This window comes from Urocitellus parryii, chromosome 11, assembly GCF_045843805.1.
Source record: "Urocitellus parryii isolate mUroPar1 chromosome 11, mUroPar1.hap1, whole genome shotgun sequence".
NCBI lineage: Eukaryota > Metazoa > Chordata > Mammalia > Rodentia > Sciuridae > Urocitellus > Urocitellus parryii.
Genome location: NC_135541.1, coordinates 41,808,049 through 41,833,405, shown reverse-complemented (window position 1 = coordinate 41,833,405; position 25,357 = coordinate 41,808,049). Strand labels below are relative to the sequence as shown.

General features: G+C 40.7%; 1 protein-coding gene across 5 annotated transcripts in view; it reads right to left on the bottom strand.

Annotated features, from left to right (window-relative positions):
• Positions 1-25,357, bottom strand: part of Fggy (FGGY carbohydrate kinase domain containing) — a 394,333-nt gene that overhangs the window by 271,309 nt on the left and 97,667 nt on the right. For 4 of the 5 annotated variants that reach the window (XM_026382499.2, XM_026382516.2, XM_077790973.1 and 1 more), the window contains one exon: positions 8,103-8,126. The exons of the other annotated variant lie outside the window; for it this stretch is intronic. In XM_026382499.2, the coding sequence (XP_026238284.2) occupies positions 8,103-8,126 (24 nt within the window). The remainder of the gene's footprint in view (positions 1-8,102; positions 8,127-25,357) is intronic. 5 annotated transcript variants of the gene reach the window in all.

Sequence of the window (25,357 nt, the reverse complement as noted above, 5' to 3'; positions counted from 1 at the left end):
GATCTTAAATTGTGAGTCCTGGCATATGGGGAGAAATCCACCAGGTAGACAAAGGCTGTGGGGAGTGGACTTCAGGCAGGGAACCAAGGAGCTCACTTCAAGTGTGAGCCTGGCTCCAGATGGGAGGGAGAGGAAATCACCTCCTAAAAACTCTTGCAGACTTTTGATTTCCTGCTGTCATGCATTAGGGAGCATGGTTGATCAGACATGGTGATGTCATCACTCAATAGGAAGATATCCTCCCTGCTCTTTATTTTCTTCATCTGTTAAGGAGGATAATTATAGTATTTGCCCATAGATTCATTAAAAGATTAAATGCTGTTAATTCGAATAACACATGCCCAATAAAAGTAGTAATTTTTGTTCTTATTGTCTTCATTAGCATCAGAATTATCATCAATTTCCAGCTAATTTTGAGAAAGAAGATACCAATGAAAACATGTGCAAATGAAAACTTGCTTCAAGTCCCTATAAAGAACAATAGAGAGACAATAAGATGGACCTTCAGCTCTAATTTGATGACTATGATTTGAATAAAATGGAAAAATGGCATAATCAACCCAGCTCAGCTTTGTTCAACTCAACCTCAAATTGAGATAAAAATTAAAATTTTAATTCAAACTTTGAAATTAAAAACAAATATTAGGCCCAAACTCTGCCCTCGTTGTATATTTAGGGGCAAAACCACTCGGAAATCTGTTTGTGGAGTGTCTCGTTAACTTCCAAATTTTTGCCAGCACCCAATATGGCACTTCAGAGACAGAGGTGAGGGCTAGGTCTCCTTCTCTGCAAAGCTCAGAGGGAGATGAGAAAATAGATATATCAAAGGAAACAAAAAAGTAACATAAGACAGTTTTTAATATGGTTATATATACAAAGCTTTATTGGAGCACAGAATGCTAGAGATGTTAATTTCCTGAGAGTTCTAAGCACTTTAAGGAAATTTCAGAGAAAACAAAAAAACCCAAGTAGGGTGTACATCCCAGGCAAGTGAGGACACACAGAACAAATTCACCACAGTTTTCCCAATCTCTGGCTGACAGTCATTTTCAGTTTCCCGAATGGTCCTGTTCCCAGTGTCATACTCAGTCCATGGTCATGCATATCTGACACACCTTTACCTTTCTTAATCTTGGCTAATCTTAATCACTTTGGATATCAAATGCTTTGAGAATCCATCCAAGATTGTATTATTTGTCCCTCTACTGTGTTTTCATTGTGACCTAGCACTGATTACATTAAGACTATCTGCAAAATTGTCTCTCTCTCCCATATTAGACTGCACACTAGAAAAAGAATGGCACAATCTGAATATTGATCTTCCTGGAAGGCTGAAAATAGGTGTTTAAGGTTCATCAAATTGGTAGTTATCACTGACATCTTCTTTAACCTGCTACCACATATGTAAACACTCATTTTATTCTTACACAGGCAGTCTGCTTTGAATGCTGAACTGGAGCTTGCTTTTGCAACTCAGTCCCTATGTTGAGTTTTTAAATGAGTTCACACTAAAACAATGAAAACCACCAACAAACAAAAGGGATCAGAGGCCTCTGCTCAAGTACTAATCAACATCCTTGCTCAAATAAATGAGGAAAGGAAGCTGCCTGCTTGATATCCTTTTTAATAACTAGCAAGAAAGAGCTTATTGGGTTTCTTAAGTAAGAAAACATATGAAAAGGCAAAAGTGTGCCTAGAGTATACCATGTTCCTTTTTTTATCTCCTTTAGAATTACCATGTGTTTTTCTAATTGAGAGCACTCTTAAGGCTTATTTATAAACCAGATCTGGGGGCAGGGGGAGTACATGGCCCAAATTCATTCTAGTTCCCTTGTGCCTCATTTCTGCTTCTTTTGAACCTTGCAAAGCAGTTTATAACAAATAAATCATGTCTTATAAATTAAGCAACTGTAGAAACTGAGATGAGAATAGTTGATGGCAGGCTTAAAAAGATACCAGCATATATCACTTGGGGGTCATGGTCTTCCAGTTACCCACCAGCCTGGCTAGACCGACTGAATTTAATGGTATGAGACATATTTCTAAGAACACCTGAAATCAGCGATCACTTACTAATCATACCCAGCCCACGTTTGTTTAGGCAAAAGACCAATAAGTTGAAAGAGTAGTGTTCAATGGTTTGGAAATCGAGAAGGAAAAGGAATGTCAGATGGAAGGGAGAATTATGCCTGGGGAAGAGAAGGATATGGAATGATGGAATAACCATCTTTAGGAAGAGAAATGTTTTCAGTTGAAGCAGCTGTTTTTCATTTCTAGGAAAGCTGAGAGCATAAATTTCAGTATGGGAGGGTTTAGGTTAACTAAGGGAAAGCCGCCTAATTCAGAGGGCAAGAAGGCATGATGACCTAGTGTGAGAGGTGCCAGTCTTCTTTTACCAGGACCCTCAAGGGAAGCAGAACCCCATGATTTCAAGGTGGCTGGGGAACTGTCTGGCTTGCAGTCAGGGGAATAGATTGTACAGGTGACTTCCAATGTTTTTATTCGTGTTATTATTACTCTGGTTCAACTGTGGTTCATTTCATTTATTGTAAAGCCAATCTGTTTAACCAACAAAAGAACAATACTGAACAAAAATGTTTCTGAGAATTCCAAACTCATGAAAAGCACTGTGCCTAAATTATGGTCTAATTTAAATAAGAACATACCAGCTTCCTTTCAAATTTTGGTTTAATAAAATCCATGGAGTAACCATGATGTGTAAAATTTCTGCAAGTTGTCAGGCACCCAGAGCTAAGACACAGTCCCAGCACTTAGCCCTCCGGAAGAGAGAAAATGATTACTAGGATAAACATCAGATATGGTAAGTAATATTCAAGAGACACAAATTCTCATGGAGTAATAAAGACTCAAAGGACAATACCAAGTTAGGCTTTCTAGTGCTGAGAATAATTTGGGTAAGGAAGAGATTATGAAGTAAGTATTAAAAATTTGTAAATCAATAATGTTAGAGACATTATAAACACAGATAGAAGCATGAATATCTAAATCATGCCTAGGAGCAGGGAATAGTCTCATTTAATCTGAACAAAACTACTTACATTAAAGAAATAAGAAAACATGAAAGTTATTTTGGGTCATGTAAGTGACCCAAGATGTAAGTCTCTAAATCCAAGGCTAAAGATAATTATGCTTAAGTCAAGATGAATTCATTTCCAATTATTTTCCCACTCAGCTGGAATAAATCTTACCAGATCATGATGTTTTTAAAGAGTTCCTTATATTTAAAAATTTCAATTTAGCAATTAACTGACAGCTACCAAACACATATGAAATGTTTGGCCTTGCATCCATTCTAATGCACCCACAAGGGACCAAGATGGTATGGATTGCCTGGAGGAAGAATAGCGAATGGGGCTTTGAATAGATATTTTAAAATATGTCACTATATATATCTAACTCTGAAAAATCTTTCCAAATCAGAAGCAGAAAAACACCAAGGTTATCTGTGTGTGTGTGTGTGTGTGTGTGTGTGTGTGTGTGTGTGTAGTATATATATATATATATGTGTGTGTGTGTGTGTGTGTGTGTGTGTGTATGTATGTGTATACACACACACACACACACACACACACACACACACTTCATGTCTAAATTTTAGAGCTGGCTACTACTGCAGAATGTGTGGAACAGCCTGAGTTGTATAAAGAAATAGTGGAGGAAGTGACTACATTCCCAGTGGAACCTATCTCTCATGTAAACAGACTTTTTTTAGGATGCTGTACCATGTGAGGGAAGGAGGAAGAACTCTGCAAAGAGGCAGACCTAGAGATAATTTGCTATGTGACTAGACTTGGGCAGCTCTCTGAACCTCTCCATTTTCTCACATATCAAGTAGGGGTAATAACCCTGGACTTAAAGACTTGTAAAGAACAGATGCATCACTGTTGAAAGACCCCATGGCCAGCCACTGACCTTCCCAGCTACTCCATTAACAACAAATATGATTAGTAGTCATCATATTTCTTCCTTTCAACTGGTCATGTTTAAATAGTCACACTGACAAACACAAGTTCTATAGATTTCTCCTGACATGTGTGCATCAAACCTATGGAAAATCTCCACATTAAATGATCAATCCTATAACCCTGATATCTCTCCCTGGCTGAGCAGAGGCCACTTGGGAAGGGTAGATTTTACATCACTGCATGAGGCTCTTGCTAGACTGTAGCCTGGCTCACATTTTCTAGAAATAGTTCTCTGAAATCTCATATACCTCTGACTTGAGAACAGATCTGAAATATTCATGTTTTTAATGAGATGTATGTAAAAGCTCCAAACAAGAACATTTTAAGCCAAATATCTAGCCCCCGAACGTTGATGAGAACGATCACTTCATATGCATATGCGTGTCCAGGCATAGTCTCAGAGTGAGCTACACTTGAACAATTTATAACACCATTGTTAATATGCATTATTTCCTGAACTCCTTTCAAAGAGCAGTCACCAGATCCATCATTTAGGAAGTGAGATATAGGGCAGATGTTTTCAGTTACAACATGTAATGGCTACAGAGGATTCCATTACATTTTTCTCTTTGCTGTTGTGTACATTTGAAATGTTCCACAATAAGAAATTGAAATGAAAATCAAAAATATTGGATTTAATGACACAAAGGTCACCAAATGTTGACCTTAGTGAGAATCAACATGAATGCCTGTTCTGCAGTGGCCACAGAAAGAAGTAAGAGAGATATTTGCCCTCTTGAATTCAGGATGAAACAGGAGAAGACATTATTTAATGCATGATTACACAAAGGCTTACAGCTACCCAAAGTGCAGGACATCATGGAGCCATATAATAAGAGGGGCAGTTTTTCTTCCAACTCCTCTAACAAATTCAAATAATAAAAATTCCTTTTTGTATGCCCCTATCAACGCACAGTGAGAAAGGAATTAGATGAGTTATTTGTGTTGGTGGGATTAGAAACCAGGGCAGTTCTACACTCAGATACTCCTATTGGCCAGAAAAGCAATGGCTTATGGGCCTGCCCTACGATTAGGAAAGGTAGAAGCACTGAGATGAGCTTGAAGCCACCTCCATCTTACAAGGACTGAAAATGGGCCACTCTAACATGGTATCCCTGCACTCGGCACAGAGCCTGGCCTGTAGTGACAGCTTTTCTCTGGTGACAGAGATGGTGATGTTATCAAGGTAAAAGAGGGTTTATCTCTGCCCTACATGTCTCCTTTCTTGTTGAATCTGTCAAGAGTCTCCCTGCCTCCAATGCAGGAGAGCACTTGACCTGTGGTGATGGACATCTTCACACATACCGCATTAAAACACAGGACTCCCAAGGAAATGGCACACCAGAGGCCTTCCCCCCACCCCAAGAGCTATAGGAGAAGAAAGCTGTTAGGGCGGGGCCTCATAAGGTCTGACAGGAGTCTGGGTATAGGCCCGAGGAAGAGCATGCCTGCAAGGTGTGATGGCCCAGGTCTAGATCCTCCTTCAGAGACAGAAAGCAATGTCTGACATTCGTCCTCAGCTCTCCTCAAGGATGGTCAGGAAGGTGAGACCTGTGAGCAGTGTTATGGGAGAGTTTAGACAGACTTGCAGATGCCTATCTCCTGTTCAATTTCTCCTGGCCTCTCTTGAAGGACAGTGGCCTTAGGCAATGGTCAACAAAGATCACCCTATGGGGTTACATTTAGTCCTATTTAGAACAGTGAGCCAAAGTGCTTCCCTTTCCATGTGAGGCTCCTTGCTCCCCTGTTCCTCAGCTTCTCTCAGTTTCCAAAGGCAGAGGTCTACAAACAGCATCAGACTGCCTATGCCAGGGACAACCCTTCCTGGGTGAATCTCCCTGAGAAGGGACATGGCAAAAAGGAGACTCAGGAACTCTTCACACCCTTACCCATTCAGTCACTGCCCTTTTCCTCAACAAATATGGATTTAGTGCCTATGACCCAGCAGACCCAGCCAAAGAGACAAATAAAATAAGCATGCTTTGGCTCTAGGGGCATGGGTAGAAGACCCAGAAATTAAACAGTAAATCACAAAAAATAACTACATGGTAACCAATGTGATAGATGCAAGAAAGGACAGTTGAGGGGGTTATACTCTAGTCCAGGGACCTAGGAGAGATTGCTGGTGGAAAAGTATCTGAGGTGAAACTTAGGGGAGAATGAAGAGACTGCCATATGAGGCAGGAGGGCAGAGGGTTTCAGAATGTGGCACAACTGAGGGGCAGTGAAGGCAATGTAGATGGGAAGCAGCAGGGAGGGGATGCACAGAGCTGGGAGAGATGAGGCAGGAGGTGCCCAAGGGGCCAAGCATCCAGTTTTAGGCTCATGCTGAGCACTGGGAGCCCTAACCTAAGGTTGGGGGTCACAGAATAAGATAGGATCTAAGCAAGATGCTGGCATGATCCACTTAAATTCCAGCTGAGCCTCTTCTTCCCCATGTGACATCGGATGAGCAAAAAAAACCCTTTGACTCTGAATCTACCCGTATGCTGTTTCGATTGGCCAACAAACATTTCTCATGCCTCTAATTTGTGCCAGCCACTATCTCAGGTGATGAAATGCAACAGGGAGAAGAAAAGTCTCTGTAGTCCAGAACTCATGTTCCAGTGGGTGCATGTGACATTACAAAAGTGACAAGCAAATCTATATACTACGTAGGCAATCAGCAAGTGGCAAGGAGGGGAGTAACCCAGGAGGCCATGCTTGGGCAGCATGGGCAGAGAAGGCCTCTGGGGAGGTGACATACTAGCTGAGGCAGAGGACTAAGGAAGATCCTGCATCACACGGAAAGACATGGGCACAGGAAAGAATGAACACAAAGACCCGAAGTGGCAAAGAACTTGTCCGCCAGGGCAGGTGAAACTGAGCACAAGGCCCAGGGAGTGGGCAGAGTCAGTGAAGAGTGGGCCCCAGATGGCTCAGGACCTTGTTAGCTTTGGGACCTTACTACAGGAACAGTGGGAGGACAGGTAAGTGCCAAGATGGGGCTACGTGTCAAGATCACTCCAGCTGCTGTATGCAGGAGGCACTGGAACGGGGCAAGAATAGATGCCGCAACATCTAAAAGGGGACTTGTGTGCTTCCTTTTATCCTCCAAAGGAGCATGTTATGTTTTATTATTAACCAGCTCCTGGCTTTATAACCTTGCTACCCAACCTCTTTTGTGTCTTCCTGTCCTCACCTAAAAAAGAAGAGCCATGATATCCCCCGCTCCACATGGGGCTCTTGTGAAGATAAATACAGGTTGTCATCTAGGAAGGAGGTAGAACAAAGCCTGGCTGAGCTCTCAGTGCATCTTAACCCTTTTCATTGTCTTGCTATTCATTTCCTATCCATCACCTCTACTTGAACCTGGCTCCCAGTATTTATCTGCCCAGCTCCTGTCCCAGTGTTTATCCTAGGTACTCTGTCAAATAGGAGTTGTGTTGTTGCCTAAAGACTTAAGTCAGCCCAAAGACACATTTTGTTGTTGTTGTTGTTTGGCTGAGGCAGAGACTTCACAACACTCCTCAGGAGCATCTTGAGGCTGGTGTCTCCTATGTTGTAACCTAATCCCTGCTGTGATGGTTTTTGGAGGTGGGGCCTATGAGAGGTGAGTAAGTCATGAGGGATTAATGCTCTTAAAAATGGGTCAGACAAAAGAGTTCATTTGCTGCTGCCACCATGTGAGGATATGGAGAAAAGACAGCATCTATGAACCAGGAAGCAGGCCACCTCAGACACCAACCATGCCAGCACCTGCACCCTGGGCTTCTCCATCTCCCAGGCTGTGAGGAAGACATTTCTGTCATCCACAAACTGACCCCATCTTTGGTATTCCATTATAACAACCTGAGCAGACTTAAACAGCTGGGTATTACCCTCCCCCCATTCCACTGGGTCCCTCCCCCACCCTGTCTCATATATGCCAGAATGCTAAGTGTGTCCTACATCTGCAGGCACATGAGTTTATGATCCCTAATAAACATTGACTTTAATGATTATGCACAAATACAAACAGCATAAATGCCACACAAGAACCCTCCTTCCCCTCTTTCCAGGCCCTGCTGGAGCAATGGACTGTTGACAGGGTGTAATTTCCAATTCTCTCCATGCAGTCACTCACCATGTACTTACTGAAGACATTCTAGATCCGAGGAACTGTGAAAAAAAGAGACAGCATCTGCCTTACAATCTAGCACCCATGAACAATGATGCTGTAGAGTTCTCTGGGTGCAAAAGTATACTGATAGTATATCACAGGAGGGATTCTAAGCCTTTTGATAAATTATTATTCTGTTAATATAATAATCCTGTGAAGATAGATAGGAGAAGTAGGTTATTCTAATTTGCAGACAATCAAAGGTTAAAGAAGCTAAAGACATTGTCCAAAATGACACATTGAGTACATGCTGGATCTTGAATTCATGTTTGCTGTCACTAACAGAGAAGGGTTATGTCTCTTTGGAGCATAACTCATAAAGTTTTCTCCTTTCAGGTTACTATAGCTCTGAAGAAATAAAAGTGATATCTAAACACTGCCCAGCTCATGGGTAACATGGCTGAGACTGGCTTAGACAGTGGGAAAATCGTGACAATGGTGCTGGCAATGAATGAGAGGCTTGGGTTTCCAGCAGAGTTCTTCCTGGGCTCTATGTGTCACCCATGACACATTTGGAAATTTAAAAAAAAAAAAAAAAGAGAGAGAGAGAGAGAAATAAGGAACAGCATGCAGCCCCAGCTTTGCCAAGAAATTTATAAAAGAATACTTTTGGTGAAGGCAATGAGATTTTGCCAGGTGGTATGAGTCCAGACAGCTAATCTCCATGACCCAGTGAGAGTCTCCTCCAGAGGGACCCTATCTGGTATTCCCCCACGAGGCTTGGCAATCAGTGATCACTGCAGCTCCTGCTGCAGACAACCTACGAGCATCTGGAGCCCATATCCCATGCTCCATGCTCCAGACACAAGACAAGCTGGAAAACATGTCATCATCCTGGGGAGTCGAGAAGCCTCACCATGTCTAGAAATGCCCTTTGGGTAGATGAACACTAGCCCAGGCTCCTTGGCCTTCATTTACTTTCAATCAGTGGTTCTTAATTAGGAGAACTTTGTCTCCACGGGGACACATGGAAAATCTGGAGACATTTTTGATTTGTCTGACTAGAGCCAGAGGGATTTGCTATTGCACCTAGTGGGTAGAGGCCAGGAGTTGTACTCGACATCCTTCAATGTGCAACAGGGCAGCCCACAACAAAGAACTACCTGGCCCAGAATGTTAACAGGGTTAAGAAAGCCCCATTGAAAATATATAAAATCCCTAACTGATTACTGACTACCTTCATGGCTTCATATTGAGCTCTACAGCAACAGACAGCTGGGAAAAGTGCCTTTTCCCAAGGAGTTCAGAATCCAGTGGGAGAGAAAGTCACTTAAAGAAACAATTGTCATGAGAGGTTGGACAGAAACCCTAGTGGTGGGGGCTGAAGTATAAAGTTCCTGGTTAAATGTGGACTTTGCCATTTACTTACTAGCAATGTGACTTTGGCCAAGTCACTTAGCCTTCCAATTTCTTTTGAAACTATGAATGGAAAAATATGACACTGACACTGTCCTGTTCCTACTCTCCCTGTTACTCTGATAGCATCTACTAGAGATGCACATCTACGGCCAGCACCCCTACTATCTTCGCTGTTACTGTTGTTACACAGAGGTAGGGGTTGAACACAAGGTAGACAGGAGGGACAAACTAGAGAGGCAGACATACTTATAATTTCTGCACTGTCTGCCTAAGCGAGGGGGAAACTCTTTTTTTTTTTTCTCAAGTGTGTGTGTGTGTGGGGGGAGGGGGAACGGGGGAGTCCAGGCACCAGACTGATAACATACAATTCAATTCTGAACCAACTACTTGGAATTTAGAAAGACCCTGTAGATTAAGGGTTCAATCCCACAACACTGTTTTCATTTCAAATGCCAAGAGGAAAAAATTCTTGGCTGTTTGGATGATCAGCTATAAAATGAGGTTCCTACAACCCTCACCTCAGGTTTGATAATTTTCAATAAGAACTTAGGGATACACTTAACTTACATTTATTGACTTATTATAATGGATACAAATGAAGAGCCAGCTGAAGACATATATAGGCAAGATAAGTAAGAAAGAGAATGGAGGTTTCCTGCCTTCTCTGGTACTCCACCCTCCTGGCACCTCAGTGCTTTCACCAACTTGGAAGTTCTCTGAACTTCATTTCTTACAGATTCTTAGTGAGGCTTCATCATCAGGACATGATCAATTGTTAGTTCAATCTTCATTTCCCCAAAGATAGGGGGTGGGGATGAAAGTTCCAAGATTCTAATCATGGCTTGGTCTTTGTGGTGAGTAACTTCAATACTGAGGCTATTCAGAAGCCCATAAAGACTTGTCTCATTAGGAAAAAAAAAAAAAAAAAGGATTCTCCTATCGACCATGAAATCCTGAGGGTTTTAGAGTTCTGTGTCATGATCTCAAGGCAGAGACCACCCAAATATTAGACCAAGAGATGATACTAGAAACTCTATCATTCAGACAATTCAAGGGTTTTAGGAGCTCTGTGTCAGAAACCAGGGACAGAGACCAAATATGTATTTCTTATCAAGTCACAGCCCTACAGAGAGAAAGTAAGTTTCTTCTTCATCTATTTTCTTCTTGCTGTCTGCAAGGAAGCTGTGGTTGAAAGCCCCATCATGCCCTCAAGGATATCACATTATGCACAATATAATTGGCTCTCCCCTGTATTCTAAGGTTCCACATTCATGGATTTAACAAACTCATTCAAAGATATTTGATAACAGACATACTGTCTTATCATTATTCCCTAAATAATATAACAACTATTTCTATATTATTTATTTTGTATTAGGTATCAAAAGTAATCTAAAGATCATTTAATGTACACTGAAGAATGGGTGTAGGTAATATGCAAATATAGGTTATTCAGAGATTGTATAGATTACATGCAAATACTTTTGTATGGGGACTTGAGCATCTTCAAATTTTGGCCTTCAAAGTGGCTCCTGAAATCAGTCTGCTGCAGATCCAAGAATGACTCTGCAATGCCCATCTGGGCTTCTGAATGACCTCATGGAAAGCATCTATCCCTGAACTATCAGAAAAAAAGAGAGAGAGAGAGAGACATTCAATCCTAGTTAAGTCATGCTAGTACTACAGCCCAATAATATAGTAGGCAAGGGCAGGCCAATTAAGAAAAAGACATTACAGTTTTCTCAGATATGTGGATGCTGATCCATAATAGGGGTCAGGGGGAGCACGGAGGAATGAAGGAATTTTGGATAGTGGAAAGGGGAGGGAGAGGGAGGGATGGAGCATGGGAATAAGAAAGACGGTGGAATAAGATGGACATCATTACCCTAAGTACATGTATGAAGACATGAACGGTGTGACTCTACTTTGTATACAACGAAAAATTGTGCTCTATATGTGTACTATGAATTGAAATGCATTCTGCTGTTATGTATAACAAATTAGAATAAATAAATTTAAATTCAAAAAAGGTCATTACAAACAGAAGAAATAACAAATAAAAATACAGAGTTGAAAGAGAGTAAAGGGATCCATGCTGACTGGTCCCTTCTACCAGGAGAGTGGAAGAGGGTAAGAGTGAAGAGTCAGAGAGAAGCTCCAACACAGTGAGTCTGAAATGCCATACTAGGGAGTTAAAACTCACTTCCTACAGGAATGGGATGCTAATGACAATTTCAAATAGTAAAGTAATATCAGATTCACATTTAAGGATAAGAGGAGAGAGGTATAGGACTAATATCCAGATTAGTAACTCATCAGTGGCATTTGAATTAATGGGAATGCACGACAGTCGTTGTACTCTGAGGGTACTGAGGTACATTACCAATATCCAAAAACAAGTGGACAAAGTCCACCACCTCCTTTCCATGACATTGTGGACTAAGAGATAAAAAAACAATCCAGGAGAAGCTGGGCAAAATTCCAAAATAAAAAAAAAATATTAAATAAGGGGACCTTATCAGAAATAATTCTTCATACAGACCACAGTTTATTCCTTGAAAGAGCCTTGATCTGGCCCAGGCTTTAACCTAAGTTTGCATGCAGGGCCCTCAAACATATCCGACACCTGCAAAAGCCATTCACATCTTCAAATATGATATAAAATGTCTCACTGCCTGGGGACTAAAAAGACATGAAATAATTCAATGCCGGCATACAGGGTAGCTTAACACCAAAATGCATCACAGAGAACATTCAGATATAGTTTTCAAGGCGCCTGGAGCAATACTTTGTTTTAAATAGAAGTGGGTGTCAACACTGCTGTGAAAGATTTGCCAGTAGTTTCAGTATCATAGGGCAGAAAAAGTCAAGTAATTATTGTCTCCCCAATTATGGCTAATTCTTTGCAAGTTAATTCCTGGCTTCTTTAAAATGGAACCAGAAAATTTGCTCTTTACATGCAAAACTGAAGATATTGGATCCAGCAGCTTATGGCCTGGGGTTTATTTCTTATTACTTCTAAAGGAATGAGGAGGGGGTGGGAAATAATATTTTGAGTTAGGCACCATTTAGCCAAGGTGAGAGAAAAACCTCTCTCTTCAGCTCTGAAACAGGATCATGTAGCTATTAAAATTTATTGGACACAATTCAAGCAAGAGTGTTAGGTGAAAAGAATCAAAGAAAAAACTATAGGCCGAGTTCAGAAGGCTGTAACTAAATCTGCACCTGCTGTCACTCACTTATTACCACAGATCTCCCAAGCAGTTTAGACATAAACCAGACAGTCCTGATGCCCAGCCTGACTAATGCTGGCCTATTTTACTTATTAACACAGAGTTAAAAAAATATGTGTGCATGCAAATATGCATATCTGTATACGCATGGGTGCACATGCATATGTGCTGGAAATAAACTGGGAGAGAGGGAACCCAGGGGAGAATAAAATTCAAAGTTAGGAGTGGTAGGTGCAAGACAGAAAACCTTGCCAGCAAGTTACTTCAGTCTAGAAAATGTGAATTCCAGATTCCCTGATATTTGCAATTTGCATGCTATATTTTCAAGTCTGTTTTGATCAAATCTCCAGAATTAATAGTTTTCAAAGAAAGGAACAGCACCAAATGAATTGAGTTGGTTAGAAACATAGAAACTTACACAAGGAAAAACCATGAAAAGGAGAAACTAAGTATAAAAAATATTTCACTTATCCTCTGAAGATCACTATAATCACATATATTTTCAGTCTCTCCATGTATATTTATTATTTTTCTTGACCTCTAAGTTTCTAAGCTAGAAAGAAAAACATAATTATTGAAATTAATATTATCAGGGCCACCAAGGGATTTACTTCTCTAAAAATCTATGCAGAATCACCTATTTGGCATGCCATTTCTCTTTAATCTTTTTCATTCAGCAGAGTCATGCATGTGATTGAATAGCACTTTCAGTTTTCATGAAAGTGAAGAAAGTGGCTTTGCTAAGGGACTCAGTCACACAGTGACCTGCCTCATGTCAGGTATGCTGAGTGTTTCCAGATCAGAGATCTCTCTTCCAGAAAGAGAAAAGGTGCACAGGAAGAGAAGCTGGGTTTCCTCCATTTATCACTCAGATAAGTAAGGGCCAAGATTTGCACCAAGTTCTAGGTAACAGAACAGACCTAAGTGTACACCTGAGGGTACATCTTTCATAGACTTATTCATAAGTGTCTCTAATGCTGACAAGTGGTCCACTCAGGGCACACAAGTAGTGCAATCAGGATTCTAGAGGTAGACAGACCTCTGCCCAAATCTCAGCCATATGACCTTGGGCAAGTGGTCTAACTCTCTAAGTCTCAGTTGTCTCAATCCAAAAGTGGAGTGAGTCATAGCTTTTCAAGTTTAAACAAAAAATATCAGGTAAAGCATTCTGTATAATGTCCCATCTGCCACTAACATGCAGCATATGTTCATATTATTTTGAAAGTGCTTTGTAAGCTTAAAAGAGTTGAGAAAATAGAGGCTAATCAATCTCTGGAGCATCTTTATGATCCCTGTGTACTTATAGGGTAATGCCACACACTCTGGCATGTTATAATCTGTACTGAGGTATTCTCCAGGTGGGAAATAGTACATGGTGACCAATGAATTATTGGGTTCTGGCAGCAGACAGACCTGGACAAAACTCCAGCTCTATCCCTTACGAGCTGAGTGGCTTTTGAGAAGTCATACAATCATGGGCCTTAGTTTTTCTATCCATAAGGAACCTTAATGATATAATATTTAACACAGCAAATTTAAGGTAAAAGTAGCTGTGTGTGTGTGTGTTCCTCGCCATCATTAATAGACCATAAGCAACTGTTACAATTGGAAAATGTTACATGTTCACAGAACTACCCATAGGACATGTGGAATCATAAAATAACAGATTTAGAAATTACCATCAAATCTGATGAGTGTGCAACTATTCCCCTACCCACACACTTAGCAAACATCACTAGTGGGCTGCTCTTTCTCACGTAGCTGAGACTGGCTTCCCAGTCAGCCCTATACTGTGACCTAGACAGCAATTTCTGATCCATAAAAGATGACAACATAAGAGTTAATCTATCTTCTGTCTCCAATCAAGTGCTACCATCTCTAGTGAGAGATGAGAAAGCAGAAGGTCACTGATGTTAAGTGACTTGTCAAGAATTCCAACATGTAGTAAATGACCATCCTAGCCCCAGAAATAGACTGCCTAACTCCTTACTTCCACTTCCCACTGTGATTCTCCACAGTGTCAAGACACCCTCCAGGATATATGGAAGATACTTTTGACAGCCTTGTCTTCCTCCTCAAGGCTGCACAGAGAGTCTGCTGCACTTAGCAAATTACTTGTAATCTAATTCTGACAGGCCTCCTTCTGTGACAGGTGAAGGAGGGGGGAGGGAAAGAAAGGTGTCTCTTTCAAAAGCCTTCATTGAAGATGTGGAGATTTACACATGTTCCTGGTGACATCTGGCTCTGAGAAGCACGTGCAAAGGCAATTCTCCCAATCTGGAGAAATTGTACTGAAAACTAGTTAAGTTCACATACCCACTGAGAATCATGGCAGTCCAAGGAGGGGAGGTAAGGTCAGGACTCTCACCTCTACCATCTCCTGTCCCACTGGGTCATGAGTAAAGCAGCAGCTATGCAGTTGGTGGCACCAACAGATCAATTGCAGCCTGAGGCCATCTGCTTCTGTCTGGTGGCAGAATCCCAGCATGCACTGGTTCCAACTGGATTTTTGTGGGGAGGGAAGCTGAGAACTATGAGGGCCCCAGCTGCTATCAGCAGACAGGGAGGCGCCACCTCCTCACCTCAGGCCTGGGCGCCCTCCATGGACCTGAGTTCCCAGCTGTCCCTGTGGCTACAGACTCTCCTCGCCTGACTCAGAATACTAAATGTGCCCTCCCTTCAAAGTTGCTGCTGCTGTTGTTGTTTACTCATAACTGACAAGGAGAGGAAGGTGACAGAAAAAATTTAGACTAAATTCTGTTTTATACATAGTAACATCTGTTGCAATATTTTTACTTCCCTCAATTCTATAACATGTCTGGCATTGAGAAAGGTTTTGAAACAAAATAATAATCATGCTAATAATAATAATCAAGTGTGTAGAAGCAGTGCCTGACCTGGCTTACATAAAGGCAAGCAACCATCTCCACTTTTCCATGTTCATCTCATTCACAGTGACCTGGATCACCACCTCCACACCCATCCAACAAATATGTACTGGAACCCACTAAGGTACAACACACTTCTAGGCATGGGCAGAAGCAGGCAGGCCCCTGTCTCCACGGAGCCTAGATTTTATTTGGGTGGAGCCAGACCAAAAAGTTGACTTAGTAAATGTTTTAGGACATCATAAACACACGAATGTGTGGGGTGGCCCACTTGAGATACAGGGTTAGAAAAGGCCACTCTGAGGAGGTGAGGCCAGCTAAATGAGAATTATGAATGTACTATCACTTTTTTGTATTAAAGCATGTTGTTCTATTTTTTAGTCCTGTTTATTGACATTTTTGTGGGTGTAATACTGCTGTTGCAGATTAGTCAGCAACTTTGCTGACCTTCCTCAACTTCCCAACTCAATTCCTCCCTCCATCCTCTCCTCTCCCTATCTATCCTGGATACACTCCTGGCAGGATCTCCAGGCCCCTTTTGATCATTTGGTTCTACATCCCCTCTGTCCCTGTTTAAGTCCCTCTGGAGACAGAAAAGAATGCTACCCACACGTGTTGTCCCTCTTGGACTGGTAGAGGGAGAAATGAAAATTACAGGAACTGGGAGATGCTAAGGCCCAGGGAGCCCCAGGGAGGTGGTGTGGAAAACTAAAGGAGAGTGAACATGGGATGGGCATGGTGAACACCTCCACCCTGCAGTAGGGAGCAGGTGGGAAGACAATGGCGCTAAGGGTGATCCAGGACAGAGAGACCTGACATGCAAAGAAGCACTTACCCTCAGGAGGCTCAAAGGAAAACTTCATCATTTAACAGGTTCTTAAATGTTTACATTGAATTTTGCTAAATTTCACGAATTAAAGAATTGAGAATTACAGACAGTTTCAAAGTCTTATTCTGTGGTATTATATAAAACAAACAACCAAAAAAGTTCCATTATTTTTCTCTGAGGAAAGGCTACTGATTTTCTTAAGAATGAAAAGAGCCCAAGGAAAAAAATTACAATCAAAGGTAATGGCAAGTTCTAAAAATCTGAGACAGAAAAGAACTTGGCAGTGTCAAGGAACCCAGAGGAAACACAGGTGGCTGAAGAATAGTGAGAGATATTAAATAAATGAGATGGCAGGATCAAGGAGGGGTCAGAAATTCTGATCATGGTGAGCCCTCTTAACTCCAGGGCTTGAGTCTCTCCCTGCTTCCTCTTTCACACAGTAGAAGCAGGTGCACATAGACTGCTAGAAGGGTAGTTCTAACTTTCTACCTAAACAGAAAGCTTATTCCCATTCCTCTCTTGACAGACATGACCTCTGTCACAAAACCTCCCTTCATAAGTGTTGTATTAGAGGAGAGGGTCATCTCTGTATCAGGGGAGCAGGTCGGGAGCACAGAACCACCTTCCTTTTCCTAATGTTAAAAAATAAATAAATAAAAGCAGAATTGTGAGTGAATTCTCCAAAGCCCGTGAAAAAAAAGACACAAAAACTCTGGAAACTTCTACAATTCTGATCATCCTGTGCCAGTATAATAACCATAAAATTTTAATCAAATTTAACCACCTCATCCAAATAAGCCAATAAGTCATACTATAATGATATAAGCTTTTCCTTACCATTTGTTGAGAGCCTAACATGTTTTCTATATGATATTTCTTTTAACTGCTCACAATACTCCATGGAACTATTAATGTCATCTAATGGGAGAGGAAACAAACTCAGAGAGCTTAAAGTCACATAGCTACTAAACGAAGAGCCCAATCTTCATTTAGTAGCTATGTGACTTTGGTCTAAACCCATGCTCTTTGCAATATAATACAAGCCTCTTTGAAACTCTAGTTCCCTTAAGACTAAGCCCACAGCCACTTCCAGTCATTCTTCACTACCTAAATCTTTCACATTGCTTAGGTGTGAGACCCTGCTTCATCACACCAGCCCATACTGATCTTGCCTTCCTTTAAACTTGACCAGCACTGAAGAGTGCCTACCATTTACCTATATAAACAAACATATAATTAAACAGTTACTATATGGAGGAATTGTTCCATGTGTGAAAATACAGCAGTCAGTAAGTAATCCCTGCCCTCAGGGAGTTTACTGTAAGAGCAGGAAGACAGACAATTAATACACAAAAAAATCAAATACTACTATTCCCCCAAATGATTTAGAATTAAATTATTTATTGTCTTGTGTTCTTTTTCATTATTTGTATGTATTGATTCTGCTTCTCTAATGAGGTGGAAAGCTATCAGGAGCAGAGCCCCTGTATTTCCTATGGCTTTTGGCATAGTTGAGGACATGTGAAAGTCCTTTGTACACTGGCTACTAATATCTTGTCAGATCTTGGTCAGTTGTGGCCTATTATTTGCCTTTTTGTTCTTGTCTTCTTTCATATATTCAGCACTGAATATATGAAAGAAGATAAGAACAAGACACTGTTCTCTACAGTGAGTCCAGTGAGTGACCGAAAAACAATTGCACATTGCCTCCCCTTCCAGAAGATTCCAGTCTAGTAAGGGAGACAGGCAAAGTACAATGAACAGGTGGTGGGGCAAGGCAGCATGGCTGTGCAGAGGAAGGAACTGCTGGGGGAAGGCTTCAGGAGCAGGAAGATTTGAAAGATGCATAGGAGTTTGCCAGGCAGGTCAAAGAAGGAAGGAAAGAGAGATGTGAAATCATAGGGTATCCTGAGCATAGTTAGGAAGCCAAGGCGGCCTGCCAAGCAGGGAGATGTGGGAGACTCAGTTGAGGGGCAGGAACAGACCAGGAAGGGTCTTCAATGTTCTCTATGTACAGATTGCTTCTTTTTATCATTAAATTATTTATTTATTCTAATTTGTTTTATATGACGGCAGAATGCAATTCATTTCATATTACACATGTACTTAGGGTAATAATGTCTCACTCATTCCACTGTCTTTGCTACCCTATATCCCCTCCTTCCCCCTCCCTCCCCTTTGCCCTAACTAAAGTTCCTCCATTCCTCCAATGCTCCTCACCTCCATCACCATTATGAGTCAGCATCCTCATATCAAAGAAAACATTTGGCCTTTGGTTTTTGGGATTGGCTTACTTCACTTAGCACAGAATAGAGGACACAGAGACAGACCCACATAATTAGAGTTATCTCATATTAGACAAAGATGCCAAAAACATATATTGGAGAAAAGATATCTTCGTCAAACTGGAAATTCACATGTAACAAAATGAAATTAAACTTCTATCTTTCACCATGCACAAAACTCAACTCAACATAGATCAAGGACCTAGAAATTAAACCAGAGATATTGTGCCTAATGGAAGAAAAAATAGGCCCATGGGCTAAAGTTGTGGCTCAGTGGTAGAGGGCTCGCCTAGCATGTGCAAGGCCCTGGGTTTGATCCTCAGCACCACATAAAAATAAACAACAACAAAAAAAAAATAAAGATATTGTGTCCAACTAAAAAATATTTTTTTTTAAAAAAAAAAGTAGGCCCACATATCCATCATGTTGGATTAGGCCCCAACTTCCTTAATAAGCCTCCTATAGTGCAAGAATTAAAACCAAAAATCAATAAGTGGGATGGAGTCAAACTAAAAAGTTTCTTCTCAGCAAAAGAAACAATCAATGAGACAAACAGAGAGCCTACAGAATGGGTGGAAATCTTTACAAGCACATCAGATAGAGTATTAATCTCTAGGATATATAAAGTACTCAAAAACCTTAACACTAAAAAAACAAATAACCCAATCAATAAGTGAGCCAAGGAACTGAACAGACACCTCTCAGAAGATGATATACAATCAATCAATAAATATATGAAAAAATGCTCAATATCTCTAGCAATTAAAGAAATACAAATCAAAACTACTCTAAGATTTCATCTCACTCCAGTCAGAATGGCAATTATCAAGAATAAAAACTACAATAAGTGTTGGCAAGGATGTGTGGGGGAGGGGGGGAAGCACACTCATACATTGCTGGTGGGACTGCAAATTGGTGCAGCCAATCTGGAAAGCAGTATGGAAAACTTGGAATGGAACCATCATTTGACCCAGCTATCCCACTCCTGGGTTTATACCCAAAGGACTTAAAAACAGGCTGCTTCTTGAGGCATGGAGTCACTGAAGGGATTTAACAATGGAGAATGTAATCAGACCTGCATTTGTAAGAGGAACCCCTCTGAGAGGGCTTAGAAAGGAGAGGCTAGACTTCAGAAAGAAATCCCCATGTAGGTTATAGTAATAGACCAGGTTAGGGGAAGTAAGTGCCTGGAATCTACTGGTAAGATATTTTTCTTTCCTTCTGACATTTTGATCTTTATACTGTCAGAGAAAATCAACGCACCTGATGGTGCTCACATCCCAGCATTCTCAGGCCTGTTACAAAGTGCTAAACAAATAAAATAAATAAATTCACATTTGGGCAAACAACCTAGGAGAGGCTTCTGTTCCTCAGCTGCCAGGCTCCCCTGCCCAACAACTTCCCATGATCACATCCTGGCTTTCTGATTAGTGACAAAATCTTTCAGGGGGACCTTTTCCCAAGACTGGGACAGTACAGTCCAGAAGAGGTCTACCAGGTCTGATTTCCTGATCTCTCAAAAGATTCCCCCTCCTGTTACATGATCTTCTGGAACTAAGAAAGGAGTGACGGTAAGGAAGAGAATTATATGGAAATAAGATCATTCTGGCCCTAAGTAACTAGAATCCCTAAAGCTATTAAAATTCCTTAAGTCTAGTAGATTTACACCCTTCTCATTGAGGAGACTCTTGTAGAAAGCTGACAAAATTACATATTTTTGGATTTCATTTTCATCCAGACCTAATTAATATGAATTCCCAAGGATTACACAAGCATTTTAACTAAAAATCTTGTCAAATAAAAATCAATCCCTCTCCAGGTAATAACTGCTATCATGACTTGCTTTCTGAGGCTATTAGTTGTGGGATCCAATGGTTTAATTTCTTTCTACTCAAGAAATGGTTAAATCAGACCAATCTCACAGCAAGGTCTCAAAGGCCAGAGCTTATTCCAAGCCCCAGAGAGTAAGGAAGTAAGAGTGCAATTCTAATATCTCCCTTGAAAATCCAGGCTGATAACAAGTTTGGAAGTTTCCTCAACTTCAATTCAAATCCTTCATACTCTGCTCATGGCAATCATTTCTAAAACCTACCCAGTGGCTGATGAGCAATGTTAAAGATGATGATGATGACAGCTTCTGGACACCCTGGGTTTTTCAGAAACATCTCTGCCACTTAGGTGTGTGTGCAGCAAATCAGAGACATGCCCTAGTATTGCAGCTGGTATAAATACCCAGGAAAACTCAAGCCCCAAACTTCTTAGTGTCCAGAAGCTTGGGGTGAACTTGAGCTTCTTTGAGATTACTGGGCATACCCACTTCATCAAAGAACAAAAACAAACAAATTAAACTTCAAAAGGACTTTTCTGGACTCAGAAACACAATACTTTAATCATTTCGGTGCATAAGAATCAGAACCATAAGTAGTACATTTCCCTCAGTAGACACTGGTGTATAAGAACTTAGCCAGATATATTTGGGGAAGTCCTGAACCTTGAAAACTTGAAAAATATTTTGACAAATTTAGTGAACTCCACATGCCCTGGATCCAGCCAGCCCCTCTGTTCATGTGTATGAATTCACAAAATGGTTGGGGCGTCCTCTCTCTTCTCATCCTACCTCCCCAAACAACATGGAAGACAGACAGTGGGCAGCACCACAGCCGCTGCCTTGGGATGTCACTGCCTGGGGCAGCAGAGCCATGTTTCCCTAGAAGCCTGTGCAGCTGCATGTGCCACCCACTCTGGGTGTGACAACTTTAGTGCAGCAGGACTTGTTGGGGCCATCTCATCTGATGTCATCATTCTGTCTCTCCACCCTCGGAAATATTCCTAATTCCCCCACCCAACCTAGACACAGGCCCAGCCACCAAAAACCAGGATCAGGAAGCATTTTCTCATTTTCTGGTATTCACAACATTTGGAGTCAGGATACAGAAGTAAAGATGCCATGTAAGGGAAACATTTGTACATTTTCATTCCAGGACTGAGGTAACATTCTGCCTCTGGAAGGGCCTAAAGATGTTTATTATAATTTATTTTGATTGCTTAAATTTAGGAACTGGTCAGTGTCTAACTAGTGAACGAGCCAAGGCTCCTAGGCCAAGACTACAATCATAGCAAAAAGGCTATCAGAAATCACTAGGCATTATTTCATTTTGAATTAGACTTCACAGGATTCCAAACTAATGTGCTTACAAATAAGAAAGTCAGCTTATCAACAGCTTAGCAGCATTTATTATAGAGTTCTTGTTAGTTTGCTAAATTGGCATTGAATATATGCTGTGTACTTACAGGCTAGAATTACCATGTTGAAAAAAAAATTCATTGACACATCATTTGCATTTGTGATTTCCTAGGCCCACATGGATAATTCATCTTCACTGATGGCAGACACTCCCAGGCAAACCTCCGTATTATGCCTAACTCTGGAGTAAACTTCATAAATTAGTAGTTCATCAAGGCTCCTTTTCCTCTCTCAGGGCCTTTCAGAATTGAGCCGTGGAGAATGAGCTCACTTCCCCATTTAGAAGTCAACTCTTCCAAGGCCACAGTGAGTCTCTCCATACAGTTCCACTCTCATAACCCTCCAAGGGTCACAGGTGCTCTCAGCACCAATTCTTGGGTTTCCAGGGTGATTCCCCTGGGAGGCAAACAGCAAGTCCAAGCCTAACACTGCACGCCCCATTTAAATCAATATTCACGCCCAGCCACAGTGAATAGGTTAGTCAGGATAAGAATTACCAGCTTGATTGTCTATGTTCATACTGATGCGATTAGCATGTTAGCTGTAAAATCTCTATTTTAACCCAACAGAACCTGCACCCCTGTCACAGGTAGATTAAACAGCCCGTGATCTGGCATGATTAGAAAGCATACATATTTATTGACAGAGCTGCTCATTTTATAAAACTGCTTTTGTTCAAGATCTTCAACAGCTCCATAACTGATTTTTTTTTTAACCTCTCGTCTCACTTCCTCTAATACATTTTTTCACAAAACAGTGGAGGGTTGTTTGAAAAGCCAATAAAGCTAATATAATCTGAGAATTTCCTACTTAAAAACTTTTGAGAACTTCTTGTCACCAACATGATTTTTAAAAACCAACAACAAAACAACTTTGATGTGCAAGTCTGGTTTGTCTCTCTTCCTATCCATGCCTGCAGCCATCGTCCAGAGCTCCTATTGTCTAGCCATACCAAAATCCTACCATTCCCCATATTTCAGCATGCCAACCCTTGTCGAGGGGACAGGTCCCTTTCTATGGACTGTCCCTAGGAAACCAGGGTGTACACACCAAATCCAGTCTCCACCTAGGCTGCTCTTTTGCTGCAAGGACATAGGTGAATACATGTAACACATACCTTAGGGCCAACAAAGCCAGAACAGCTATGACCTCGCCCTTCACAGGAGCACTTTGTTACTCTCTGGTTCAGAAGTTTGCCCTCCCACTCACCTGCTGCCTCAGTTTCTCCCCTGGTAAACTTCTGTGCAGCTTTAGAAGATATATGCTGAATATGCACATCCATATTCTGGGACCTTACACTTTCTAACTAATGTTTTGTAATTATATTCTATATCCTTTCTCCAATGGTCCTTAGCTTTACAAAACCCTGATTTTGTTTAGAAAAGCCATGTGCCCGATTCAAAGTAATCAATCATGATGGTCCAAGCCAGCACTGACCAAGAGAACTTTCTTCAATGCTTGGAATGTTTTTTATCTGCAACCATCTAATAACATAGTCCCTCTCCACACATGACATGAGAGCACTTGAAATGTGACTAGTGCAACTGAAGAACTCAATTTTTAATTTCATTTTCTTTTAAATTGAAATAGTCATCATAACTCTGATAAATTAACAATTCCATTTTACAATGGACAAAGCAGCTGAATAGAAAGCTCTCCAAAGAAGATACATAAATACCCAACATAAACATGAAAATAGTTCCATTGGTAATCATTGCGCAAAAGTAAATCAAAACCACAGTGAGACACCACCTCACACTCATTAGGATGGCTATGAGGAAAACAAAAGCAAAAGCAGAATAACAGGTGTGGGTAATGATGTCGAGAAATCGGACTCTATACATTCCCACCAGGATGTATAAAATGCTGCCGCCTCTTGGAAAAACAATCTGACATTTCCTCAAAGGATTAGACAGAAGTTACCAAATAACCCAATAATTCTACTCCTAGGAATATGCTCAAGAGAACTTAAAGATAAATGAAAATTCTATTCACATAAAAATGTACACAAGTATTCATTGCAGAAATATTCACAGTAACTTAAAAGAGAAACAACCTAAATGCTTATCAACAGACGAATTCTGAAATAAAATGCAATACATTCATGCAATAGAATCTTATTCAGTCAAAAGAAAGAAACTTATTTTTAAAAGTCCTGATAAATACTATAATGTGGACAAACCTTGAAAAAATTATACTAAGCAAAAGAAGCCAGAAAGAAAAGCCCATGCATTATATTACTGCATATTAAATATCTAAAATAATCAAATGCATATGGGCAAAATGTTACTGGTTGCCAATAGCTGGTGTTGGGGAAATGAAGAGAGATAACTAGATAACAGGATTTATTTGTGGAAGGGGGGGTGATAAAAATGTTCTGAAATTAGATGTAGGTGATGATGCTTGCATAATCCTGTCAAAATTTCACATTTAAAATGGTGAATTATATGGCATATGAATTATATTTCAATAAAAATTCATGGCTATATGTGACCAGTAGTAGCATCATATTAGACTGTGTAGGTCTAAGTCAATTATAATGTGATAGCTAAGACAGATGTTGTTTTCCACTTTCTCCACCTCCCTTGCAGCTAAAACTGCAAATTCCAGACAATGAGACCCAAGAAGAAATCTATGAGGAGGGGATGGTTTGCTCTTCTCATTTAAAAAAAAAAAAAGGCAGCATGGAGAAAGAGGGTCTTCTGCTGTCTCTAATACTTCCCCATTCTTCTAGCATTGAAAATGGTTGCAATGTCTAGAGCTGCAACAACCATCTTATAACCATGGGGCAATTAGAAAGGCTAAAGAATTAAAGATATGCTGGAATGGACATGACCGAACCACCTCCGGACTGTTTGTTTAGGGGTGTAAGACTGGGAAATCAAGCCCTTTATTTTAATTTAAGCTACTCTAAAATGGGAATATTGTTAAATGGATTAACAGCATACGTAAGGCAATCAAAACAGTCCCTGAAAAAGGTTCACTCATACATAGTTGGTGAGACTATAAATAAGTGCAACCACTATTAAAAGCAGTATGGAGATTCCTCAAAAAACTAGGAATGGAACCACCATTTGACCCAGTTATCTCACTCCTCAGTGTGTATATATATACCTAAAGAACTAAAGGACTTACAATCAGCATACTACAGTGACACAGCCATGTCAAGGTTTATATCAGCCCAATTCACAATAGTTAAGCTATGGAACCAATCTAGGTATACCCACAAATAGTTGATCACAAGAACCAACCAAACAGAAAAAATGCCCAAATGTTCCAGACATCTTTCAATTGCTTTTCCAATCTTCTGAGCCAGGATGTTGAAAGTCTTAGAGACACTAAATGGCTCTCTGCCTCTGGCCTCTATCTGGATTCACCCAATGGGAGACAGA